We start from the raw sequence: 23,656 nt of genomic DNA on the forward strand, positions 1-23,656 counted from the left end.
ACCTCAGTTTCAACTTGTTCACATAAGTCTTTGGAGCCCATTAAAATGAATTGTTTGGTGTTGCTGATAAGTAGGTTTTTTCAGTTTGTATCTTTTTCATCTTTCACAATTTGACTATATCACTAGTGTAAGGCTTCACAAATTTTCTTTTCAGTTATAAATTCTGATAATAGTTATTAAGCCTCAAAGCATTGGAGATTCAGAGTGAGGAAAACTTAACAGTCTCTACCCTCATGGAGCTTTACATTCTAGTGAGGGAAATAATTATGGAAAAATGTGTATATAAGTATTGTCGAAAAATTATATATATAAATATTTAAACAAATTGAGATAAGTGCTATGAAGGAGAAATTTACTGCATAACACAAAAATGTCTTCCTAGTCTGTGATTCAGGGAAGATTTCCTTGAAATAGCAGTGTTTCAATGGATATCTAAGGATAATAAGGAGTACAGTGAGGAGGCAGGATGGTGGCAGGGCAGAAGAGAGGAAGCATGTGTGATGACTTTCAGATAGAGAACATCTCCTTTTTGTTTTGTTTTTTTTTAACATCTTTATTGGAGTGTAATTGCTTTACAATGGTGTGTTAGTTTCTGCTTTATAACAAAGTGAATCAGTTATACATATACATATGTCCCCATATCTCTTCCCTCTTGCATCTCCCTCCCTCCCACCCTCCCTATGGCACCCCTCTATGTGGTCACAAAGCACCGAGCTGATCTCCCTGTGCTATGCGGCTGCTTCCCACTAGCTATCTGTTTTACGTTTGGTAGTGTATATATGTCCATGCCACTCTCTCACTTGGTCCCAGCTTACCCTTCCCCTTCCCCGTATCCTCAAGTCCATTCTCTAGTAGGTCTGCATCTTTATTCCCATCTTGCCCCTAGGTTCTTCTGACCATTTTTTTTTTTTTTTAGATTCCATATATATGTGTTAGCATACAGTATTTGTTTTTCTCTTTCTGACTTACTTCACTCTGTATGACAGTCTCTAGGTCCATCCACCTCACTACAAATAACTCAGTTTCGTTCCTTTTTATGGCTGAGTAATATTCCATTGTATATATGTGCCACATCTTTATCCATTCATCTGTCGATGGGCACTTAGGTTGCTTCCATGTCCTAGCTATTGTAAATAGAGCTGCAATGAACATTGTGGTACATGTCTCTTTTTGAATTATGGTTTTCTCAAGGTATATGCCCAGTAGTGGGATTGCTGGGTCGTATGGTATTTCTATTTTTAGTTTTTTAAGGAACCTCCATACTGTTCTCCATAATGGCTGTATCAATTTACATTCCCACCAACAGTGCAAGAGGGTTCCCTTTTCTCCACACCCTCTCCAGCATTTATTGTTTGTAGATTTTTTGATGATGGCCATTCTGACTGGTGTGAGATGATACCTCATTGTAGTTTTGATTTGCATTTCTCTAATGATTAATGATGTTGAGCATTCTTTCATGTGTTTGTTGGCAATCTGTATATCTTCTTTGGAGAAATGTCTATTTAGGTCTTCTGCCCATTTTTGGACTGGATTTTTGTTTTTTTGATATTGAGCTGCATGAGCTGCTTGTAAATTTTGGAGATTAATCCTTTGTCAGTTGCTTCATTTGCAAACATTTTCTCCCATTCTGAGGGCTGTCTTTTCGTCTTGTTTATGCTTTCCTTTGCTGTGCAAAAGCTTTTAAGTTTCATTAGGTCCCATTTGTTTATTTTTGTTTTTATTTCCATTTCTCTAGGAGGTGGATCAAAAAGGATGTTGCTGTGATTTATGTCATAGAGTGTTCTGCCTATGTTCTCCTCTAAGTATTTTATAGTGTCCGGTCTTACATTTAGGTCTTTAATCCATTTTGAGTTTATTTTTGTGTATGGTGTTAGGGAGTGTTCTAATTTCATTCTTTTACATGTAGCTGGCCAGTTTTCCCAGCACCACTTATTGAAGAGGCTGTCTTTTCTCCACTGTATATTCTTGCCTCCTTTATCAAAGATAAGGTGACTGTATGTGCGTGGGTTTATCTCTGGTCTTTCTATACTGTTCCATTGATCTATATTTCTTTTTCTGTGCCAGTACCATACTGTCTTGATTACTGCAGCTTTGTAGTATAGTCTGAAGTCAGGGAGCCTGATTCCTCCAGCTCCGTTTTTCTTTCTAAAGATTGCTTTGGCTATTCGGGGTCTTTTGTGTTTCCATACAAATTGTGAAATTTTTTGTTCTAGTTCTGTGAAAAATGCCATTGGTAGCTTGATAGGGATTGCATTGAATCTGTAGATTGCTTTGGGTAGTAGAGTCATTTTCACAATGTTGATTCTCCAATCCAAGAACATGGTATATCTCTCCATCTATTTATATCATCTTTAATTTCTTTCATCAGTGTCTTATAATTTTCTGCATACAGGTCTTTTGTCTCCTTAGGTAGGTTTATTCCTAGATATTTTATTCTTTTTGTTGCAATGGTAAATGGGAGTGTTTCCTTAATTTCTCTTTCAGATTTTTCATCATTAGTGTATAGGAATGCAAGAGATTTCTGTGCATTAATTTTGTATCCTGCTACTTTACCAAATTCATTTATTAGCTCTAGTAGTTTTCTGGTAGCATCTTTAGGATTCTCTACATATAGTATCATGTCATCTGCAAACAGTGACAGCTTTACTTCTTCTTTTCCAATTTGGATTGCTTTTATTGCTTTTTCTTCTCTGATTGCTGTGGCTAAAACTTCCAAAACTATGTTGAATAATAGTGGTGAGAGTGGGCAACCTTGTCTTGTTCCTGATCTTAGTGGAAATGGTTTCAGTTTTTTACCATTGAGGACGATGTTGGCTGTGGGCTTGTCATATATGGCCTTTATTATGTTGAGGAAAGTTCCCTCTATGCCTACTTTCTGGAGGGTTTTTATCATAAATGGGTGTTGAATTTTGTCAAAAGCTTTCTCTGCATCTATTGAGATGATCATATGATTTTTCTCCTTCAATTTTTAATATGGTGTATCACATTGATTGATTTGCATATATTGAACAATCCTTGCATTCCTGGGATAAACCCCACTTGATCATAGTGTATGATCCTTTTAATGTGCTGTTGGATTCTGTTTGCTAGTATTTTGTTGAGGATTTTTGCATCTGTGTTAATCAGTGATATTGGCCTGTAGTTTTCTTTCTTTGTGATATCTTTGTCTGGTTTTGGTATCAGAGTGATGGTGGCCTCGTAGAATGAGTTTGGGAGTGTTCCTCCCTCTGCAATATTTTGGAAGAGTTTGAGAAGGATAGGTGTTAGCTCTTCTGTAAATGTTTGATAGAATTTGCCTGTGAAGCCGTCTGGTCCTGGGCGTTTGTTTGTTGGAAGATTTTTAATCACAGTTTCAATTTCAGTGCTTGTGATTGGTCTGTTCATATTTTCTGTTTCTTCCTGGTTCAGTCTCAGAAGGTTGTGCATTTCTAAGAATTTGTCCATTTCTTCCAGGTTGTCCATTTTATTGGCATATAGTTGCTTGTAGTAATCTCTCATGATCCTCTGTATTTCTGCCGTGTCAGTTGTTACTTCTCGAGTTTCATTTCTAATTCTATTGATTTGAGTCTTCTCCCTTTTTTTCTTGATAAGTCTGGCTAATAGTTTATCAATTTTGTTTATCTTCTCAAAGAACCAGCTTTTACTTTTATTCATCTTTGCTATCATTTCCTTCACTTCTTTTTCATTTATTTCTGCTCTGATCTTTATGATTTCTTTCCTTCTGCTAACTTTGGGCTTTGTTTGTTCTTCTTTCTCTAGTTCCTTTAGGTGTAAGGTTAGGTTGTTTATTTGAGGTGTTTCTTGTTCCGTAAGGTAGGATTGTATTGCTATAAACTTCCCTCTTAGAACTGCTTTTGCTGCATCCATAGGTTTTGGATCGTAGTGTTTTCATTGTCATTTGTCTCTAGGTATTTTTTGATTTCCTCTTTGATTTCTTCAGTGATCTCTTGGTTATTAAGTACTGTGTTGTTTAGCCTCCATGTGTTTGTATTTCTTACAGATTTTTTCCTGTAATTGATATCTAGTCTCTTAGCATTGTGGTCGGAAAAGATACTTGATACAATTTCAATTTTCTTAAATTTACCAAGGCTTGATTTGTGACCCAAGATATGATCTATCCTGGAGAATGTTCCATGAGCACTTGAGAAGAATGTGTATTCTGTTGTTTTTGGATGGAGTGTCCTATAAATGTCAATTAAGTCCATCTTGTTTAATGTATCATTTAAAGCTTGTGTTTTCTTATTTATTTTCATTTTGGATGATCTGTCCATTGGTGAAAGTGGGGTGTTAAAGTCCCCTACTATGATTGTGTTACTGTCGATTTCCCCTTTTATGGCTGTTAGTATTTGCCTTATGTATTGAGGTGCTCCTATGTTGGGTGCATAAATATTTACAATTGTTATATCTTCTTCTTGGATTGATCCCTTGATCATTATGTAGTGTCCTTTTTTGTCTCTTGTAATAGTCTTTGTTTTAAAGTTTATTTTGTCTGAAATGAGAATTGCTACTCCAGCGTTCTTTTGATTTCCATTTGCATGGAATATCTTTTTCCATCCCCTCACTTTCAGTCTGTATGTGTCCCTAGGTCTGAAGTGGGTCTCTTTTAGGCAACATATATACGGGTCTTGTTTTTGTATCCATTCAGCCAATCTATGTCTTTTGGTTGGAGCATTTAATCCATTTACATTTAAGGTAGTTATCGATATGTATGTTCCTATTACCATTTTCTTATTGTTTTGGGTTTATTATTGTAGGTCTTTTCCTTCTCTTGTGTTTCCTGCCTAGAGAAGTTCCTTTAGCATTTGTTGTAAAGCTGGTTTGGTGGTGCTGAATTATCTTAGCTTTTGCTTGTCTGTAAAGGTTTTAATTTCTCCGTCAAATCTGAATGAGATCCTTGCTGGGCAGAGTAATCTTGGTTGTAGATTTTTCCCTTTCATCACTTTAAATATGTCCTGCCACTCCCTTCTGCTTGCAGAGTTTCTGCTGAAAGATCAGTTGTTAACCTTATGGGGATTTCCTTATGTGTTATTTGTTGTTTTTTCCTTGCTGCTTTTAATACTTGATCTTTGTATTTAATTTTTGATAGTTTGATTAATATGTGTCTTGGCCTGTTTCTCCTTGGATTTATCCTGTATGGGACTCTCTGTGCTTCCTGGACTTGATTAACTATTTCCTTTCCCATATTAGGGAAGTTTTCAAGTATAATCTCTTCAAATATTTTCTCAGTCCCTTTCTTTTTCTCTTCTTCTTCTGGGACCCCTATAGTTCAAATGTTGGTGTGTTTAATGTTGTCCCAGAGGTCTCTGAGACTGTCCTCAATTCTTTTCATTCTTTATTCTGCTCTGCAGTAGTTATTTCCACTATTTTATCTTCCAGGTCACTTATCCGTTCTTCTGCCTCAGTTATTCCACTATTGATCCCTTCTAGAGAATTTTTAATTTCATTTATTGTGTTGTTCGTCACTGTTTGTTTGCTCTTTAGTTCTTCTAGGTCCTTGTTAAACGTTTCTTGTATTTTCTCCATTCTATTTCCAAGATTTGGGATCATCTTTACTATCATTATTCTGAATTGTTTTTCAGGTACACTGCCTATTTCCTCTTCATTTGTTAGGTCTGGTGGGTTTTTAGAACATCACCTTTTAAGCTCATTTATTTTCTTTTTTTTTTTTAAGACTTATTTTATTATTTATTTGTTTTATTTATTTTTGGCTGTGTCAGTTCTTAGTTGCGGCACGCGGGACCTTTTGTTGAGGCATGCAGGCTCTTTGTTGCAGTACGCGGGCTTCTCTCTAGTTGTGGCATGTGGGTTTTCTCTTCTCTAGTTATGGCACACAGGCTCCAGGGCATGTGGGATCTGCAGTTTTGGCTTGTGGGTCCCAGAGCACATGGGCTGTGTAGTTGAGGCTTGCAAGCTCATTAGTTGTGGCGCACAGGCTTAGTTTCCCCTCAGCATGTGGGATCTTAGTTCCCTGACCAGGGATCGAACCCGTGTCTCCTGCATTATAAGGCAGATTCTTTACCACTGGACTACCAGGGAAGTCCCTAAACTCAATTATTTATTAAGTTCATGGTTTTGTTTTTGGGGAGTTTTTTTCCTATTGTGGTAAAATGTACATAACATAGTTTACCATTTAACCATTTTTAAGTGCACAATTTACTGGCATTAAGTACATTCACAGTGTTGTGTAACCATCACCAATATCTACTTCCAGAATTTTTCTGTCATCCACAAACAAACTCTGTATCCATTAAACAATAACTCCTCATTCCCTCCTCTCCCCAGCCCCTGGGGAGAGAGTAACCTCTCGACTTTCTGCCTCTATGAATTTGCCTATTCTTGATATCCAGTATAAATGGAATCATACATTATCTGTCCGTTTGTGTCAGGCTTATTTCACCTAGCATAATGTTTTCAATTTTCATCCATGTTGTAGCATGTATCAGAACTTCATTCCTTCCTGAAGTCATTTTAAAACTGACCTTAAGGGAAACTGGAAGCACATTTTCTCTCTTTTTTTGTTTGTAAAACAATCTGCTAATTTTACTAGAATTGAGATAATTGTTTTTTAAACATTGCTGTAAAAGCCTTGAATTTCTCAGTGGTTCCAAGTTACCCTCCAAACTTTGGCTTTTAACCTCTGTTTCATGTTTGCAGTTGGAATATTTAATAGAAAATGGTTTTGTTTTTAAAGATTATTAACACACTGATAATACCAAACTACTGTAATTTCTGAGTAGTCAGCATATGTAAAATTTTCTACTCCCCAGATTTTTACCATTAAACTTATAATTCCTAACATAGAAAAGCAAGATGCTGGTGATTTACCTGTGAATCCAGTTGACAAAACTTTTGAAAGCACAAAAATTTAGGATTTTTGTCCTCCCCAAAATCTTTTAATAAAATTGACACTCCGGTAAGATATTGTGTTTCTCTATTGGTTTTGCATATTTTGTGCATATTAAACTCTTCTCCAATTCAAGAAGCAGGGACTTCAGGGTAATAAATTGATATGCAGTGGACAGTCTTTAGAAGAGCTTTCTGAATTATTGCTTGGCTAAATACCACTTGTCTTTCTTTTGCAATAAGGAAGCCAGTCATTTCTTCCCCTTAATTAAACTTGGGCTGACAGTTTTTAGTGTTCCACAATTTAGTTTTGTTTTTTTATGTTGATTTTGCAAGAATTATAAAATTGTTTTGCAATAATCATGAAATTATGGGACTTCAGTATCTAATTTGAGATAACTGACTAAACAAACTTCTGTATCTGGAATATGATGTGTCTTGAGGGGACCTGTCTGTCTGACTATATTTCCTTTTTATTTATATGCATAAAAAATAAAACACTGGCTCATGATCACCATTCTTACTCCTTGCTAATATGGGAAAACATGGACAGAATTAAAATATAACAATGAATATGGTCAACTAAGTATAAGACAGTATTTAGCTCTTGATTTCATTTCAATCCATTATTACTTCCTTTTTAACTTTAGGGAAACTTGTCATGAGTTTGAATCATATGATTGCTTTCAGAACTATTGAACATTTGACTTAACATGTTTTAAGAGAAGTTTATGTTTTGAATAAAATGTTGCAATTAACTTTTCTTCCTACTTTTTGTCATGAAAAAAATTTTTTTTAAGTACAGGGAATTATATAATTAATTCAATATATTATCACCCAACTTCATCTAATATTAACTCCTGGCTAATACTTTCATCTAGACCCCTCCTCACTCTGCTCACAATTATCTTGAAGCATATTCCAGATAACATATCATATTTTATCTGTAAATATATCAACCTTAGGACTTAAAAAACATTGTCACACCTAAGAGAATTCAGGAATAGTCTCTTCAAATCAGTTACCCAGTTAGTGTTCAGATTTTTCTGATTGTGTTTATTTCTTTGTTTTTCTTTTCAAATATATTTGTTGATGAAACTGGATTGTTTGTCAAGTATAGTTTTCCACGGTCTGAATTTTACTAATTGTATTCCAGTTGGTGTAATTTAAATATGTTTCTCTGTTTCCTGTGAATTGATAGCTAGGTTGAGAGGCTTGAAAAAAAAATTTTTATTTTAACAAGAATACACTTTATAGTCTTATGTATTCTATCACGAAGTGCAATAATGTCTGGTTGTCTTTCTGTTTATGATATTAACACCATTATTATATAAGTCCATTATTTTATTAGGGCTTATAAAATGGGGGCATTCCAGTTGCATCATTTTTTTCTTTAGTTATTGACTGGAATACGTTTATAAAGAGAAACTTCTCCTTATCACCAATTTGGTTACCCTGAGATATCTTCCATATAGGTAAGACAGGATAAATAATTGATTGTTTCTTTTTATTTACCAGTTTTTAAAATAATTAGTTGGTTCTCTAACATCCTCTGAAGGTGACTAAATTAACTTCTCTTGTTTAGCAAAATATGATTTGTGTTTTCTTCCTATATCCTTCTTTGTATATATATATATCTCCTCTCCCTCTTCTCTCTGTTCTTTAACTAAATATGGTTTTATTCTTTTGGCACTTAAGTATGTTCTTTTCATAACTCTTGGTTCACATGTGGATAATGCAGTTACACTTGGAGATCATTGATTTCACACACTGGAGTATAACACTGTGATTGTAAAATGTTTGAATTTCATAATGTCCCTTGGGGATTCTTGTCAAGGCATTTGCAGGCAGAGCCATAGGACATAGCAAACAGTAAAGACTAAAGTTGCTTCTGAAAACTGCCAAAGGTTTTTCATTCACTATGACTCAGGGCAGAGAAACATGGCTCTAAGTTAAGAATTCTCCTGGAGACTACAGGCCTCTTGCATTATTATCTATCCTGTATTTAAGCTGTATATGTCCAAACCAAGTTCCTGATTCTTTTACCTTTGTTTTCGTCCTTATGTTCTAAGTTGATTAAAAAAAAAAATTATCTTCAAAAACAAGAATCCACAAAGTGACTGAAACATGAGTCACTCAGTGTCCTGAGGAAATCAACATTTTTCCTGTGGTGAAAATTTATCCATCCTAATGTTGAGATTTCAAGGGGCTTCCTGACCACAGTGTGTTAAAAGCTTTAACTCTGAACAAAAAAGTTGTATTGGGATTAAAACAACACCCTAAATATCAGAAGATTTCCTATATATCTAACAGGTATACTAGTGAATGCTCATTAGCAAATCATTTGAATATTTGAAAAGGGGGGGAACTGACAAAAATAACAGTGTATGTGTGTATATATATATATATATATTTACATATAAAATCTAAAAAAATAAAACAAATGAGTGGTTATAACAAAACAGAAACAGAATTTCAGATACAGAGAACAAACTAGTGGTTACCAATGGGGAGAGAGAAGTGGGGAGGAGGGAACAAGATAGCCATAGGGGATTAAGAGGTACAAACTACTGTGTATAAAATAAATAAGCTACAAGGAAAATAGACCAACAGTTTATAATAACTTTAAATAGAGTATAGTCTATAAAAATTTTGAATAACTGTTTTATACCTGAAACTAATATTATATTATAAATCAACTATACTTCAATAAAAAAAAGAAATAACATTTCAAAAGTCTGGAAAACCATGTGCTATTTCTTTTTTTTTTTTAATTTTTATTGGAGTATAGTTGCTTTACAATATTGTGTTAGTTTCTGCTGTTTCTTTAGCAAGTTCTTGTTTAAATTATCATTTATTTGACGAGTGAAGTTTTTAACTTGCTTTGCTGTGTGAAATTTTAAAAAGGGATGTTTTTCCAGGCTGAAACAATAAATGTCACTGTGCAGTTTAAAAAAAAAAACAAAACTAGTGTTGTTTTTTTTTTTTCTTATTCTCTGACAGGTTTATTAGCTTTCAGATTAATGTAGGTTTTTAATCCCAACACAACAATATTGTGTTTCAGCAAAGTGAATCAGCTGTACATATACATATATCTCTTCTTTTTTGGATTTCCTTCGCATTCGGTCACCACAGAGCATTGAGTAGAGTTCCCTGTGCTATACAGTAGGTTCTCATTAGTTATCTATTTTATACATAGTATCAGTAGTGTATATATGTCAATCCCAATCTCCCAATTCATCCCACCCACCCCTGCTATTTCTAAACTTAATAAAATGAAAAGAGATGTAAAAAGTAAGAACAGAGGGCATAAGTAGAGATGCTAGAGAACTAACATTAATTTAGTGTCTGCAGCGTACCAGGGATTGTCTAAGAGTTTTATGTATGTTATCTGGCCTGGCATTGTGTAGGTCAGTATTAGGGTATGATTCAAATTCATGTCCTCCTGATTGTGTAATATATCTTTTCCTCCCTAATACATGCATCTTAACATGCTTTTAGTAATATTGAAAAATAAAGATTTGATCCGCTTAGTATCACTGTGTTGAGAAAATCTCATGTAAGTATTTTGGTTTTTTTACGTAGGGTATCGGTACAGCGATCGGAGAGCTGCCTCCATATTTCATGGCCAGGGCAGCTCGCCTCTCAGGTGCTGAACCAGATGATGAAGACTATCAGGAATTTGAAGAGATGCTGGAACATGCAGAGACTGCACAAGTAAGATCAGTGGGCAAAAAAATAGAATACTTTAATTATCCCTTAAAGAGGTTATGATTAAGGTAAATTTTTTAATAGTTACTCTGAAGAAGAACACTGCCAATGTAAACACATAGTTTAGTATAAAATATTTAGAAAAGCTGAAATATGAAAATGATTATACTCATGATCTTAGAATAGAGAAATACAGAAAGAGTCAACGAGACAACTCAGACTAAACTAGGGTAAATTCATGTGGCCAGGGACGTTAAGGAGCTGAAACATTATTTGTCCATTATGTGTTTATAAGTATTACCAAGCAGACCAGTGAATAAGTAAGGGGGATAAATAGGTGGACCAGGCTGTGAATCCAAAATAATAGAACTTCCTAATTAATTTTTTGAAAATAACACCAAAATAGTTTACCATGTTTAGAGGAAACTTAACTCCCAATTAAGAAGGAGCAATTAAGATAAACTTATCCTTTGTTGTGGGGTGGTGGGAGGGAAAGGCTGAGGCCTTTTACACCTGAGCACAAACTATATATCAACCTGTATCTTAGTGTTACAAAATAGGTGTTGTTTCTTTGTAGGAAAATTCCTACAAACATTATTAACTGATTGAGTCTCCATCTTAGGGATGATAGTAGAAATCAACATAGACATAAATAAAAAGGATATAAAAGAGATTCTTGAAAGTTTTCATATAAAATACATCTCACTCCCCAGATTTGATCTAAATTGTCTTATTATTGTGTGTCTGTAAGTGCATGTGCCCACATAAGTACGCATAGATTTTTTTGTTCAATGAGTTCATAGTTTTCTTAGTGGAATCTGAAACCCCAAACCCACTACCCTAGAGAGGGAAAAACATTTTTTTTTTAAATGACAGATGTCCTTTTTTTAAAAAAACGTTATTAAATGGAAATCAACTATGGATAGTTACAGTTTTTTATTGAAAACAAACTTTCAAATATGAATGTAGAATAGCCAAACGTAAAACAAAGCAGTCAAAGAGCTATGGCCATCTCTCTGCATGGAAAGAGGCAAATTGTCCTTGTGCTTTGTTTTAACCAAATATTGTGCCTTTCTTCCTCACATCATAATGTTTATATTAATGCTAATAATTATTACTAATAATTACTAATAATACTTTTTAATTATTTTTAATGCTTTTTAAAGTCCACTATCTGATTTAACCCTAGTATTAACTCTGAGGTAGTATGGAAAGGTACCATTTTTCTAATTTTATAGAAAACTGCAGATCTAGAAATTGTTACCTCCCAAGTTTTACATGCTTAGAAGTAGAGCTGGAACCAGAACTCAGAATGGCAGTGTCACTGGTAAATTCCATTTACTGAAACAATGTCCATCTATAGACATAGGTGGTTGAGTATCCCCATTTGTGATAACTGATACCTCTGTCATTTGTGGCACTAATTAATGCATGTCATTTAACATATCAAAACCTTTTATCATCTATATAAAATCAGCAAGTTGAAGTAGAATCAGTCTAAGATGGTGTGCAGCTTTAAATTTTCATGCTGTGGTTGGATACCAAACAGGTATAAGTACTGTTCTCCATTAAGCCAACTAAAGCCAACTAATGTATTGTGATTATTTTCCTTAAAGTTTTTTTGTTTTGGAATTAATATTTTTTTATTTGCATAGTTTCCTCAATCTCTTCTTTCTACCAGCTCTGTGAAACACTTCTCAAGATCACTTTCCACTTGGTAACGCACTTAAATTAATATCATTTCTATTTTTTTTTCTTGGAGTCATCACTCTGGATTCCCCCATGCTCCCACTCTAGTCTGTACGTGGTGTTTTCTTGGCGCTCTGCGCCATTGCTTCTCTCTTGATTTGGATCCCTTATCTTGCTCTTTCTTGATTTACTCCCTAATTTTAGTTGAACATATTCTGCAGTACCTTTCTGAGAAAGGACAAGTAGAAGGAAAATTCTTAAAATGCTGTATTCTTCATTCACACTTAATCAGTTAGATGAATATAGGATTCTAAGTTGAAATCATTTTTTAATTTAGAATTTGGAAGGCATTTCTCAATCATCTTCAGGCTTCTGGTGTTGATAGTGATATACCTAATGCCATGCTGAGCCCTCTTTATAGGTAGTCTTTTTGGTGGTTTTGTTTTTTTCTCTAGAAGATTGTAGATTCATTATCTGAGGTATGGGTCTTTTTTAATATTTATTCTGCTAGGCACTGAGGAAACTTGTCAACCTAGAGTCCACTAGTTTTGGGAAACATTCCTTTTTTTTTTTTTTTTTTAATAAATTTATTTATTTTTGGCTGCCTTGGGTCTTCGTTGCTGCGCACGGGCTTTCTCTAGTTGCGGTGAACAGGGACTACTCTTCGTTGCGGTGCGCGGGCTTCTCATTGCGGTGGCTTCTCTTGTTGCAGAGCACGGGCTCTAGGTGCGCGGGCTTCAGTAGTTGCAGCACACGGGCTCAGTAGTTGTGGCTTGCGGGCTCTAGAACACAGGCTCAGTAGTTGTGGTGCACAGGCTTAGTTGCTCTGTGGCATGTGGGATCTTCCCGGACCAGGGCTCAAACCCGTGTCCCCTCATTGGCAGGCGGATTCTTAACCACTGCACCACCAGGGAAGCCGCATTCTTGTATTTTTTCTGTGTCAGTTTACCCTCTTTGGTCTCTACTCTTGCTTTCTGGAATTACCATTATTTTGATATTGGGACTCCAACACCTGTCATTTTAGTTTTTTTTATAATTTTCCTCCTAATATTTATCTCATTTTACTTTGTATGCAATTTCCTCAACTTTATATTCTATAATCTAATATTAAAATGTTTTTCCACTGTCATATATTTATTTTCAAAAAGCAATTTGTATTATACTTCCCCAAAAATGGCTTATCCTATCTTTTTGAAGGTATTTAGTTTCTTTAAGCTTTCAATACTCCAGGCATTTCTTTTTATTTTTCCCCTTTGTCTGTTCTGTTTCCTGTTGGAAGCTTTCCTCAAAGTCTGGTGATCCTTGTTTTTCTATAGAATAAGGCACATAAAAGCCAAATGGAAGCTATGTGTGTGGAGGCAAGGTATAGGAGTGGCAGGCCACCTGGTTTATTGGAAACTCTGTATATCAGTTTTTGTGCATCTTTCCTTTGGGGTAGTTCAGTTTCTTTAGTGATGGATCTTCCAGTTCCTTGCCTTCGGAATATAAATCTTGCTGCTGACATTCTAAAGCTAAGCTGTAGAAGGCGAGTTAGAGATCTTCATTTACTGAGTAGACTTTCACTTAACCTACTTTGTGGTAAGTCCGTGGATGCCTGCACAAAGATATCCTGAGTCCAGAACCTTTGGTATACTTTCTAGAGACTATACTTGATTGATGTCTTTTTCAGGACTAGGGGAGGAAGCTGTCTGGCTGTGCTAAGTACTCTGTATACAGTCTCCTTGTTTTCAGCCCTACCCCAGTTTCTTCTGCAGTTCTGCTGATGATCCTTTGTGGAGTTCTGTAGTGCAAATCACTTTGCTTCTCTTCTATATCTTCCACTGCAGCCTCTCTGGTATAATCTTTTCTTCCCATCTGCCCCTGTCTTCATTTATTAATACTAGTTTCATCAAAGACAGAGTTCAGTGTTTCTGTTTGGGGTTATTATTAAGATAAAGGGTGTTCCAGTTATCTATTGCTGAGTAATAACCCCCCACCCCCGGTATTTAGTGCTTTGAAACAAGAAGAGTTTATATTGCTCACAGCTGTGCAATTTAGGCAAAATGGCTTGACTGTAAATCGGAGTATCTACTTCCAAGATGGTTTGCTGATATAACTGACAAGTTGATTCTGTCTGTTGGTTTGGAGTTCAGTTGGACTGTTGGTTTGGGACCTCAGATTACTCTTCATGGGGCTTCTTGGGTTTCCTCATATCATGGCACCTGAGTTCTAATAAGTGTTCTGAAAGAACCTTGCTGGAAGATGCAAGGCTTCTTGTAACCTAACCTCAGAAATCCCAGTCACTTTGCCACACTGTGTTGGTGAAGTAGGTCACTAAAGCCAGCCCAGATTCAGAGAGGGGAATTAGACCCACCTCTCAATGAGAGAGTAAGCAAAGAATTTGTAGCCATCTTTAACCTATCACAGGGGCAACGGTCTTATTTGGTCATCTTGAAATAGAACACTTACTATACAAACTAGAATTTCTCTAGGAGGGGGAATGAGATGGTAATTGATCTTGAAATCATATAATGTGAGAAACTGTTGAAAAGAATTTAGACATGTTTCCTTGAAAGGGGGAATTGATGAGCTTGTCAGATATTCAGAAGTTGTTATACTCATGAGTTATACTCATGCTGAGAAACTGTAGAGGTAAACTTTGTCTTAGAATTAGCCAGTGAAAGTTTTCTGAGGCTCACATTGGCTGAATATTAAAAAAAAAAATTCCTATAAATTTTAATTGTGTACAAATGGAATTGCTATTTCAAAAAAGAATGAGTTCCTTGTCTCCCTCTATGTGATACCTTTCATGGATCCATGCATAGCGACTCCCTGCATTGAGTAGAACATTAGCTGGATGACTCATTTCATTCTTCACAATTTTTTGATTCTTAGATTATGAATAATACATTCTGTAAATTTGTTACCATCTAAAAGCTCAACTTCCAAAAATTCAGGTCTCCTAGAATTTGATGAAGAAGTAAATCACGCTTCATCTTATACGTGTAATTTGAGCTCTCGAAGAGTTTTACATCTTGAAGACTCTAAATCTTTATCTACCATTAGGGTAATAATCTTTTTCCTTCATCCCTTATGGCCATGATTATTATTATTATTAATTTTTTTTGGGGCTGCGTTGGGTCTTCGTTGCTGTGTGCGGGCTTTCTCTAGTTGCAGCAAGCAGGGGCTACTCTTCGTTGCAGTGCGTGGGCTTCTCGTTGTGGTGGCTTCTCTTGTTGTGGAGCATGGGCTGTAGGCACACAGGCTTCAGTAGTTGCAGCACGTGGCCTCAGTAGCTGTGACATGTGGGCCCTAGAGCACGTGGGCTTCAGTAGTTGCGGCACGTGGGCTCAGTAGTTGTGGCACACAGGCTTAGTTGCTCCACGGCATATGGGATCTTCCCAGACCAGGGATTGAACTTGTGTCCCCTGCATTGGCAGGCGGATTCTTAACCACTGTGCCACCAGGGAGGTCCCACAATACTTCTGATGGTCATGAGGTTTGACTGTTTTCATTCTATAAAGCCAATAATTACCATCACTGTTTTAGGATAAACTTTATATTTCTTATTCCCTAATTTCATACTTGCTTGTATTAAAAAATCAAGTAAGCAAAACGTACACTTCTGTTTCATGTTCTTTAGTCAGAAATTATATACTCTTTATGAACATTTTATTTAAAATTTTTACCCCAAATTACAATTGTATGTACTGTCAATTGTTTATATAAGCTAGAAAATAATATAATAAAAGAGTAACTTATTCCTGACAATTTTGTCATCTTCCCTATTAATTTTCTTTCTAAGATCAATAAAAATCTGTGTGTAAGGCACTTGAATGAAGTGCCTCGGTACAAACAATGAAGTAGAAGATATTTTGCCTGATTTGAATAGGAAAAACACTCAGGAACACACAGCCGGTGAATCTCAGAGCCAACACCCAACCCAGTTTTCTGACTTTGAGATTAGTGCTTTGCTTACTGTAAGCCAGCATAGCAACATTTTCATCCAGGTTAATGGAACAAAAAATGAAGAACTGATTAAAAATTTTTTTTTCTTTCTGTTACATTTGATTTGAATTTTCTTTTCTTTCTTTATTGCCTTTCATGCTTTTTTTCACTAGTATCCATCGGTTTTGTGGCTTATTATAGATTTCAGTATATGTAGGTTTATTTATCCCTACATACTTTTTCCCAGGTGTAGACAAGGGGTTATGAGGTTTTTAACTTTTGTTTATTTATTTTGCAGGTTGGGGAGGGGGCTGTTGCCAGTTTTCCACATTTTAAATTAGCTGAGAGAGTACTAATGTTTTAATTCATTAGTCAAAGAAGAGTTTTGCAAAATAAGTTTGTCAAATATAAGGTTTTTGTTTTTGTCTGTTCTTGCTTAACACTGTGTAGAATATTACTATATCCAAGTAAGATACCTCACCTGCTTTTTTTTTGTTTTTTTTGTTTGTTTGTTTTTTCTTTTTAATTTGGCTGAGTTGGGTCTTAGTTGCGGCACGCAGGATCTTTCGTTGCAGTGAGCGGGCCTCTCTCTAGTTGTGGCGTGTGGGCTCCATAGTTGTGGCAGACGGGCTCAGTTGCCCCACGGCATGTGGGATCTTAGTTCCCCAACCAGGGATCAAACCTGCATCCCCTGCATTGGAAGGCAGATTCTTAACCACTGGACCACCAGGGAAGTCCCTCCTCAGCTGTCCTGATACACTTTTGTGATGCATCCTTGTGTTTGTTTTTCATTTTCACTATGCAAATAAATTTACAACAGTTTTGTCATTTTATGTCTAAATCAGTGATATTGCAAACATTTTTTGCTTTTAGTAACAAATTTGTCTTAGGCTCTTTGCCTCTGTTACTTTTTCCAGGTTTGCATATTTTCAAATTATGTTAGTGCTTATAAATTGAAACATTCCAGAAATATTAAAAGTAAAAAGTGAAAGTTCACACACACCTACTCCCCAAAGTAGGATAATAACCACCATATTCTAGACTGTTTTCTGTGTATGGAACACTTTTTTTTAATAAAAGCTAAAATCATACCATATATATTAGTCTTAGATTCCTTTTTCACATATATATCGTAGACATTTGATACTGATTTTTAAAATTGTGTTCTTATTACAAAGTGATTATGTACAGCTCATTGTAGAAAATTGGTATTTGTATACTTAAAAAAAAAATCCCTTCATCCTTCATTCTTTTTCTCTGTAAATATTTGTGAGTGAATCATATTCTATTTATTGTTTTATGACTTGTTTTGAATATAAAAACATACTGTGAACATTTTTCAGTCATCAAATATTTTCCACATCTTTGTTTTTTTTTAGTAATTTTCTTTGTGACTACAAAGTATGTTTATGGTATAAAATGTTGAAACCACAGAAAAAGAAAAAAACCCTTTCGTCTAACTGGTTAGTTTACCCATTTTTTTATATTTAGTGTATTTTTCATTTTCTTATTGATTGACATTTTTAAGGAGATTCCTTTTGTCATATGCTGCCAGTAATTTTTCCATATTGTTCATTGTGTGTTTTACTATGTTTTGTTTTTTGAATAAAGAAGTTCACATTTTTGTCTTTATTCCAATATCTTAGATGTTTCCTTTTGGAGTCGTGCCTAAAATTATCTTCCTGAACCCTTACGATTATGTAGTAGATATTCTGCTGCATTTCCTTTTAGGATTTTTATGGTTATGGTTTTATTCTTTTACCTTTAAATCTTTTATCTGTTAAAATATTTTTACCGATCATATAATGTAAGAATCTAAGTTTCTCTTTTTTAGATCATTACCTATTTGTGTATTGTTCTAACACTATTTACCCAATGATTTTAACATGTTAGTTTTCTCTTAGGTTTTATTGTTATAAGTTGGATATTATATTTTTGTAAATAGTTATTAATGGTATATAAAAAGATACTAGGTTTTTATTTGGTAATCTATAAGTTTCCTGACATCTTTTTAGTTATAGCTTATTGATTGTGATTGTGATTTAAAAGTTTTTATAGTAATCAGTTTCATAAAGATCCAAAAGTTTATCTGACTTTGGTGCTGGAATTTCCTCATAGATGCATGTATTTTGTAAAACCCCCCAATTTGACAAGAGCAATAAAAAAGTTGGATCAACTGTAGCTAAAACAGCAAATTAAGTAAAATGAAACAGGGTGGGAAATGTGTTTTTTTATTCTTGAAGGTAAAAGCCTTTGGTAGAATAAGTTTATCAGCAGGAAGAGTGAAAAAAACCTTGGCTCTCGTTGCTTTACCATGTGCTCTCCAACTAGGTTAAAGGGTGTATATGCTTTTACTAGGAAACTGTTTCTAGGTAACAATTTTAAAGCTAAGTATTTACTTAAGTTCCAGTTTTGACTGATGGTTGGATTTTGTTCTGTAGGTCTTTGGGGGAGAAAAAAAGATTATTAATGCATTTATTTGAATTCTGATTCTTTATGGTACCTACTTTATTTTTGTGACTACAGTATTGAGATTGGGCAGTATTTTTCCACTAAGCTGACTTCCTTTTGCTCTTGGCTTTCTATCATGTTTTTACTAGATGTCTGTGGGAGGTAGACATGAATGAATGTAGCTTCCTATGACCTTGAACAATTCTAGCATCATTTATAAGAGTTACGTCTAGAGAGCTGTTATGTGCTTTGTGGACTGTTTCATGCAAGGTTTAATTGTTCCCTTTATGATCTTTTTCTTCTTTGTTCCTGATTTCTGTTAATGATATCACTGTCTTCATAATCACTTGGTGTCAAAATTTGAATCATCTGACTCCCTCCTCACTTCTCATATCCAGTCATTCTTCAGGCCTGTTGATTCTACCTCCACAGTATCTTCAAATTCGTCCTCTCTTTTCCCTTCCCACTGCTGGTTCATGCCTTTATCACTTCTCCACTGAACATTTATAGTGACTTCCTAATAGGTCTCCTCTTTACTAGCCTTTTTTCCCCCCAATCTATTTCCACAGAAAGCAGCAAAAAACAATTTTCTGAAAAATACCTCTGGTCATGGAACTTTGCTGCTCAAAAATCTTCCCAGTCCCTGGAAATTGTCTCTTGCTGTATCTTTCTTGTGTCACTTATCACTTTCTACCTTCTTTTAGAACTGTCTGTGGGCTTTTCTCATCTTACCCAGGAGTTTGTAAGCTCCTCGAGAGGAGGCCACAAAAATATTTGTATTTTTGGCTGTGCCTGCATGGTCTTGCACATACTACTCACGCAGTAGATACTTTGAATGAACTGAGAAATATCAGTTAAGAGAGAAAAGGTACCATTACATGAAACATGTTCACTTAATATTCAGTCTTTTTTATTAACATCACAAATAAGATTTTTTATTTGTCACCCTTACAAGTCTGAATTTTAAATAGTTTTTTGGACTGGTGGCTCATATCCATCAGCTTGTTCAAGTTTAGCACCTGTCTCATCCCCATTAGCTTTTCCAGAACTACTTACTGCCTTCATCATGAAACATGAGTTTTCCCATTTCAAACCTGGGGTTTACTTTCCTAACAGAGACATCATAGAGCAGATAAATAGATTGGCAAGCCTTTTCCATGTCTTTTCCAATGCTGTCTGGAATCAGTTTCTTGACAATTTCTTTCAAGTCATCTTCTTCTGGTTTTGGCAGACCTATTGGTGCTAACAGTGAGGTTTTCTGAATCTGATTGCTGCATTTTTTAGTAAAAACAGCACTGGATAGACGAAGTTAATAATCATCAGTAGTCTTGACATCAACATGGGCTTCAGTCATGGGCTGCCATTTTTTGACCGTGGAGCACATTTTGTCATAAGCAAGATCCATGCCACGGAAATTAGACAGTTTTTGCCCTGAACATCCTCAGTAATTAGCTTGAATTTTCTAAATGCAACTTCATCATTCTGCAGATCAGCAAAGCTCACTTCAAAACATGACCCTTGAGGCCACCCAATGTGATTTTGGTTCCTTGAGTTTTTGTGACCAGTTTTTCCTGTATTTTTATATTGAACATATCTGGTGCTTTCACATCATACCGATCATTCTTAGAAAATGGATCAACCACTTTCCTCTAGGCTCCCTTTTTGCTGCCTTTTGTAAGGTGCTTATTCTTGCAGATTGCTGTGTTGCTGCTCAGCCAAAAGGGAATATTCAGTCTTACTCCCCTGCAAAATAAAATATAAAATACGGTGAACACAGAAATCATCTTACATAAAAAAGGTTGAACTGTTTTGCATCTTTGAGTTTAATAATCATCTGATTGTAAAGCACTACAGAATTTACAGAATCTTTCATTCAAAAAAAAATCATCTGAGAGCAAGGGTTGAAGATAATATAGTAGACATCATTAAGTTAAATGACTTATACTTTTGAATTCACATTAAGTAAAATAATGCTTGTAAAGTTCTATACTTTAGAAAAAAATAAAGGTTATTGTGGTGACTTGTTTATTCTGTAAGCTGTGTAACCAAAGAAAAAGGTAAATTAAAGACATGAGGAATAAAAGAGTTTGAAAAAATAAAGTAACTTATTTGCTTGATGTACCCTAAAAGATTAGGGCAGCCACTATTATTGAAGTAATGGGGAACGGGAGCATGGGTGGTTGTATTTTTGTGTTTAAAACTTACACAGTAGGGTAGGAATGTTGTACGTATTTACTTAGAAGAATATGGTTTGAATAAGTTTGCTTTCCTAAATGACATCTGTCCAAGTGACCTAGCTGCTTGGATTCTTTTTCATAAAATATTAGGTTGCTGACTGTGAAAGTTACTATCACTATAGAAAATTGAGAATTAAGTTAGAAATAAGAAATTTAAATTTCTTAGAACTTATCTTTTAAAATAATACAGTCTTTTCCTCCATATTTATAGTGGTTAGCTTTTCTTTCTGTTGGGTGTAATTCATGAGTCTGTACACCACCTTAGATTAACTAGTTCCTCAAAGGCTGTTTTATAATTTCTGGATTTAATTTTATTTTAAGGGAGCGTTTCTTAGCTTCTGTTTAGGACAGCAGTATTTAAATTAATTAATACTTGCCACTTACACTTAGTCTGATTTATTGAAACTAAGTCCCCAAGTTAAGTTTAAATACTAGTATCTTTTACTAGCTTGTATTAAATATATTTAAGGCTGAAAATACCTTTTTGGGGGGGTTGAATAGGATCCATTTCCTATTCAGAAATTTCAAGTTATTTACATTATTTTATTAGTGAAAACACGTAAGTGATGAACCAAAAAAAGTTCATCAGTTGTAATGTAGTTTTTTTTTTTTTTTAGAATACTGAGTAATATCTTTTTTTTAATTGAAATATAGTTGATTTACAGTGTTTCAGGTGTACAGGAAAGTGATTCAGTTATATGTGTATATATATATTCTTTTTCAGATTCTGTTCCATTGTAGGTCATCACAAGATATTGAATATAGTGTAGTTCTCATTCTTATGGTGCATTTTCTTTGTATGCAGAATAGATTACCCAGTGAACATCCTCCAAAGTACAAGGTGATAGTTAAAGGGGTTTTGGGGGGTTTTTTTTGGCATTCTTTTGATAATGATAGAATATATGTTTGATCATTTGAGTTTAGAGACAATGGGAAAGCATTTAATAATGATTATTTATACATTTGCTAAAGTGCTTTAACCTTCCTTTGATGCTATTTTTTGTTAAGCACATTTTCCTATGAAGTGTTTGTAGTTGCACACACCATGTCAGTGCCTGCTGGTTTTTCCTCTTGTGAAGTATCCGTTCTTTTATATACAGAGATTTATGAAAGAGTTCATGGTGTGGATGATCAGAAACCCAACAGGACTCATTTTCATATAATTTAGTGCCAGTTGAACACTCTGGGTGCTGGTTGTTGCTGGGACCTGTTTTTGACTCTGTTGAACCTTTACTGGCTGTGGTTTGTCTGGCCATCACATGACTTCTCTGAAAATTCCCCCTCCCCTTCATTTCCAGTAAACTGTTTGAGTAGGAGTGAGTCAGAGTGAAACCAGCTTCCCTGTAACCACAGGGCTTGTTAAAGAATTTGTCAACGTGGACTCTAGAGGGTTTGCATTAAGCTTTGCAGTAACTGCTATGGTTTGTGTTGCGTCAGGAGTTCCACAGAAAAGCTTCCTGTTCTCAAGATCTCTTGCTTGTTTGCAAAGGGTTAAACTGATCAACTTTACCATAATGAACATTAGAGACACATGTTAAACACATTTATTTATCACTTAAAGGCTGTGTCAAAGCTACCAAGGCTTATTGTAGTTTCTCTTTTCAGAATCAACCAACCACACCCAACAACGTTAAGTTTTTGAAAAGGCAGGCCTGCTAGATCTTCTTTCAGAGCTGGCTCATAATTTTACCACAAAGTACCATCAAGATTAAGCAATTTTAAGTGGTCTCTTTTGAAGGATTCTGTTGCAAGATATTGCGACTACTAGCACAGTTAGCTTTTGGTACACAAAGGTCACTTACTTGCATTTGGTTCAACAAGAAAAGGTAGCACTTAAAATAGTTCTGTAGTTGTAGTTTCTAAGCACACTTAGCATGAATTATGGTGCTTTCTCAGGAAGATTTCACTTTATTTTGAATTCTTCTCTTGCCCCTCCACTCCCAGACTTTTAATCTTTCTTCGTTTTCTGACTCTTCTCATTTTCTTTAACCCATTCTTATAGTAGTATTAACAGGAAAGAGAGTCGCAATATGATTCAAACTGCCAAATCAGTGGCCACTGGGAAACTTGTCTGCTCATCGTGCACTCCTGAACCCGTTTATTTTTACACGTTCATTTCTGTATTTAACCACGTCATCTTGGCCAGACTTTTATTTTAAAAATAAATTTAAAGAATACATTTAAACTTAACCTCCTTAAAATCATTTTTATTCTGCTTACCTTTTTTGTAACAAAATAAATTTAGGGAAAAGAACATGGCAGAAAATTTTGAGCTAAGTATTCCTCACAGGAAAGAATACTACAGAATAATGGAAGTTTAAAATTGTTTATCTTCTAACAATGCTCACAAACTCTCAATGATCAAATCAAAATAGAAGAGAAACATTAGTTTTGATGAAGAAGCATTCTAATTGAAATTAGATGATTTAAAAATGAAAATAAGAGGTTAATACATTCATTTACAAAGCGCAATAAGTAATAAATGTTTAAGATTTTTCTTGTTAGTTTGCTTTAGACATTGGAGAAAAATATAGTTTTGTTTTATGTCTGCTTCGTTCTTCTCATTTGCACACCTGTTTACATCTATGGGGTGGAGGGGGATAAGCATTAGACAGGCATTAGGTTACCTTTGTTAAACTAATTTAAAGATTTTACTCAGGTTTGTGTTTCAAACACCTTTTGTAAAATGCCTTTAGAAAGGCCCCTTTCATTGAAACTTAGACCAACAGACTGTATGTATGCTGTGCTTTTGCTCGAGTTTGCAAATCAGTAACACACTAAATACACATCCACCCTCT

At 35.0% G+C, this 23,656-nt stretch overlaps 1 protein-coding gene and 1 pseudogene across 3 annotated transcripts in view; one reads left to right on the forward strand and one right to left on the reverse strand.

Annotated features, from left to right (window-relative positions):
• Positions 1 to 23,656, forward strand: part of VMP1 (vacuole membrane protein 1) — a 126,224-nt gene that overhangs the window by 56,989 nt on the left and 45,579 nt on the right. For all 3 annotated transcript variants that reach the window (XM_036835306.1, XM_036835307.1, XM_036835305.1), the window contains one exon: positions 10,429 to 10,560. In XM_036835306.1, the coding sequence (XP_036691201.1) occupies positions 10,429 to 10,560 (132 nt within the window). The remainder of the gene's footprint in view (positions 1 to 10,428; positions 10,561 to 23,656) is intronic.
• On the reverse strand, positions 19,558 to 22,114 carry LOC118886588 (annotated as a pseudogene).

The sequence above is a fragment of the Balaenoptera musculus genome, chromosome 20 (assembly GCF_009873245.2).
Source record: "Balaenoptera musculus isolate JJ_BM4_2016_0621 chromosome 20, mBalMus1.pri.v3, whole genome shotgun sequence".
Classification (NCBI taxonomy): Eukaryota; Metazoa; Chordata; class Mammalia; order Artiodactyla; family Balaenopteridae; genus Balaenoptera; species Balaenoptera musculus.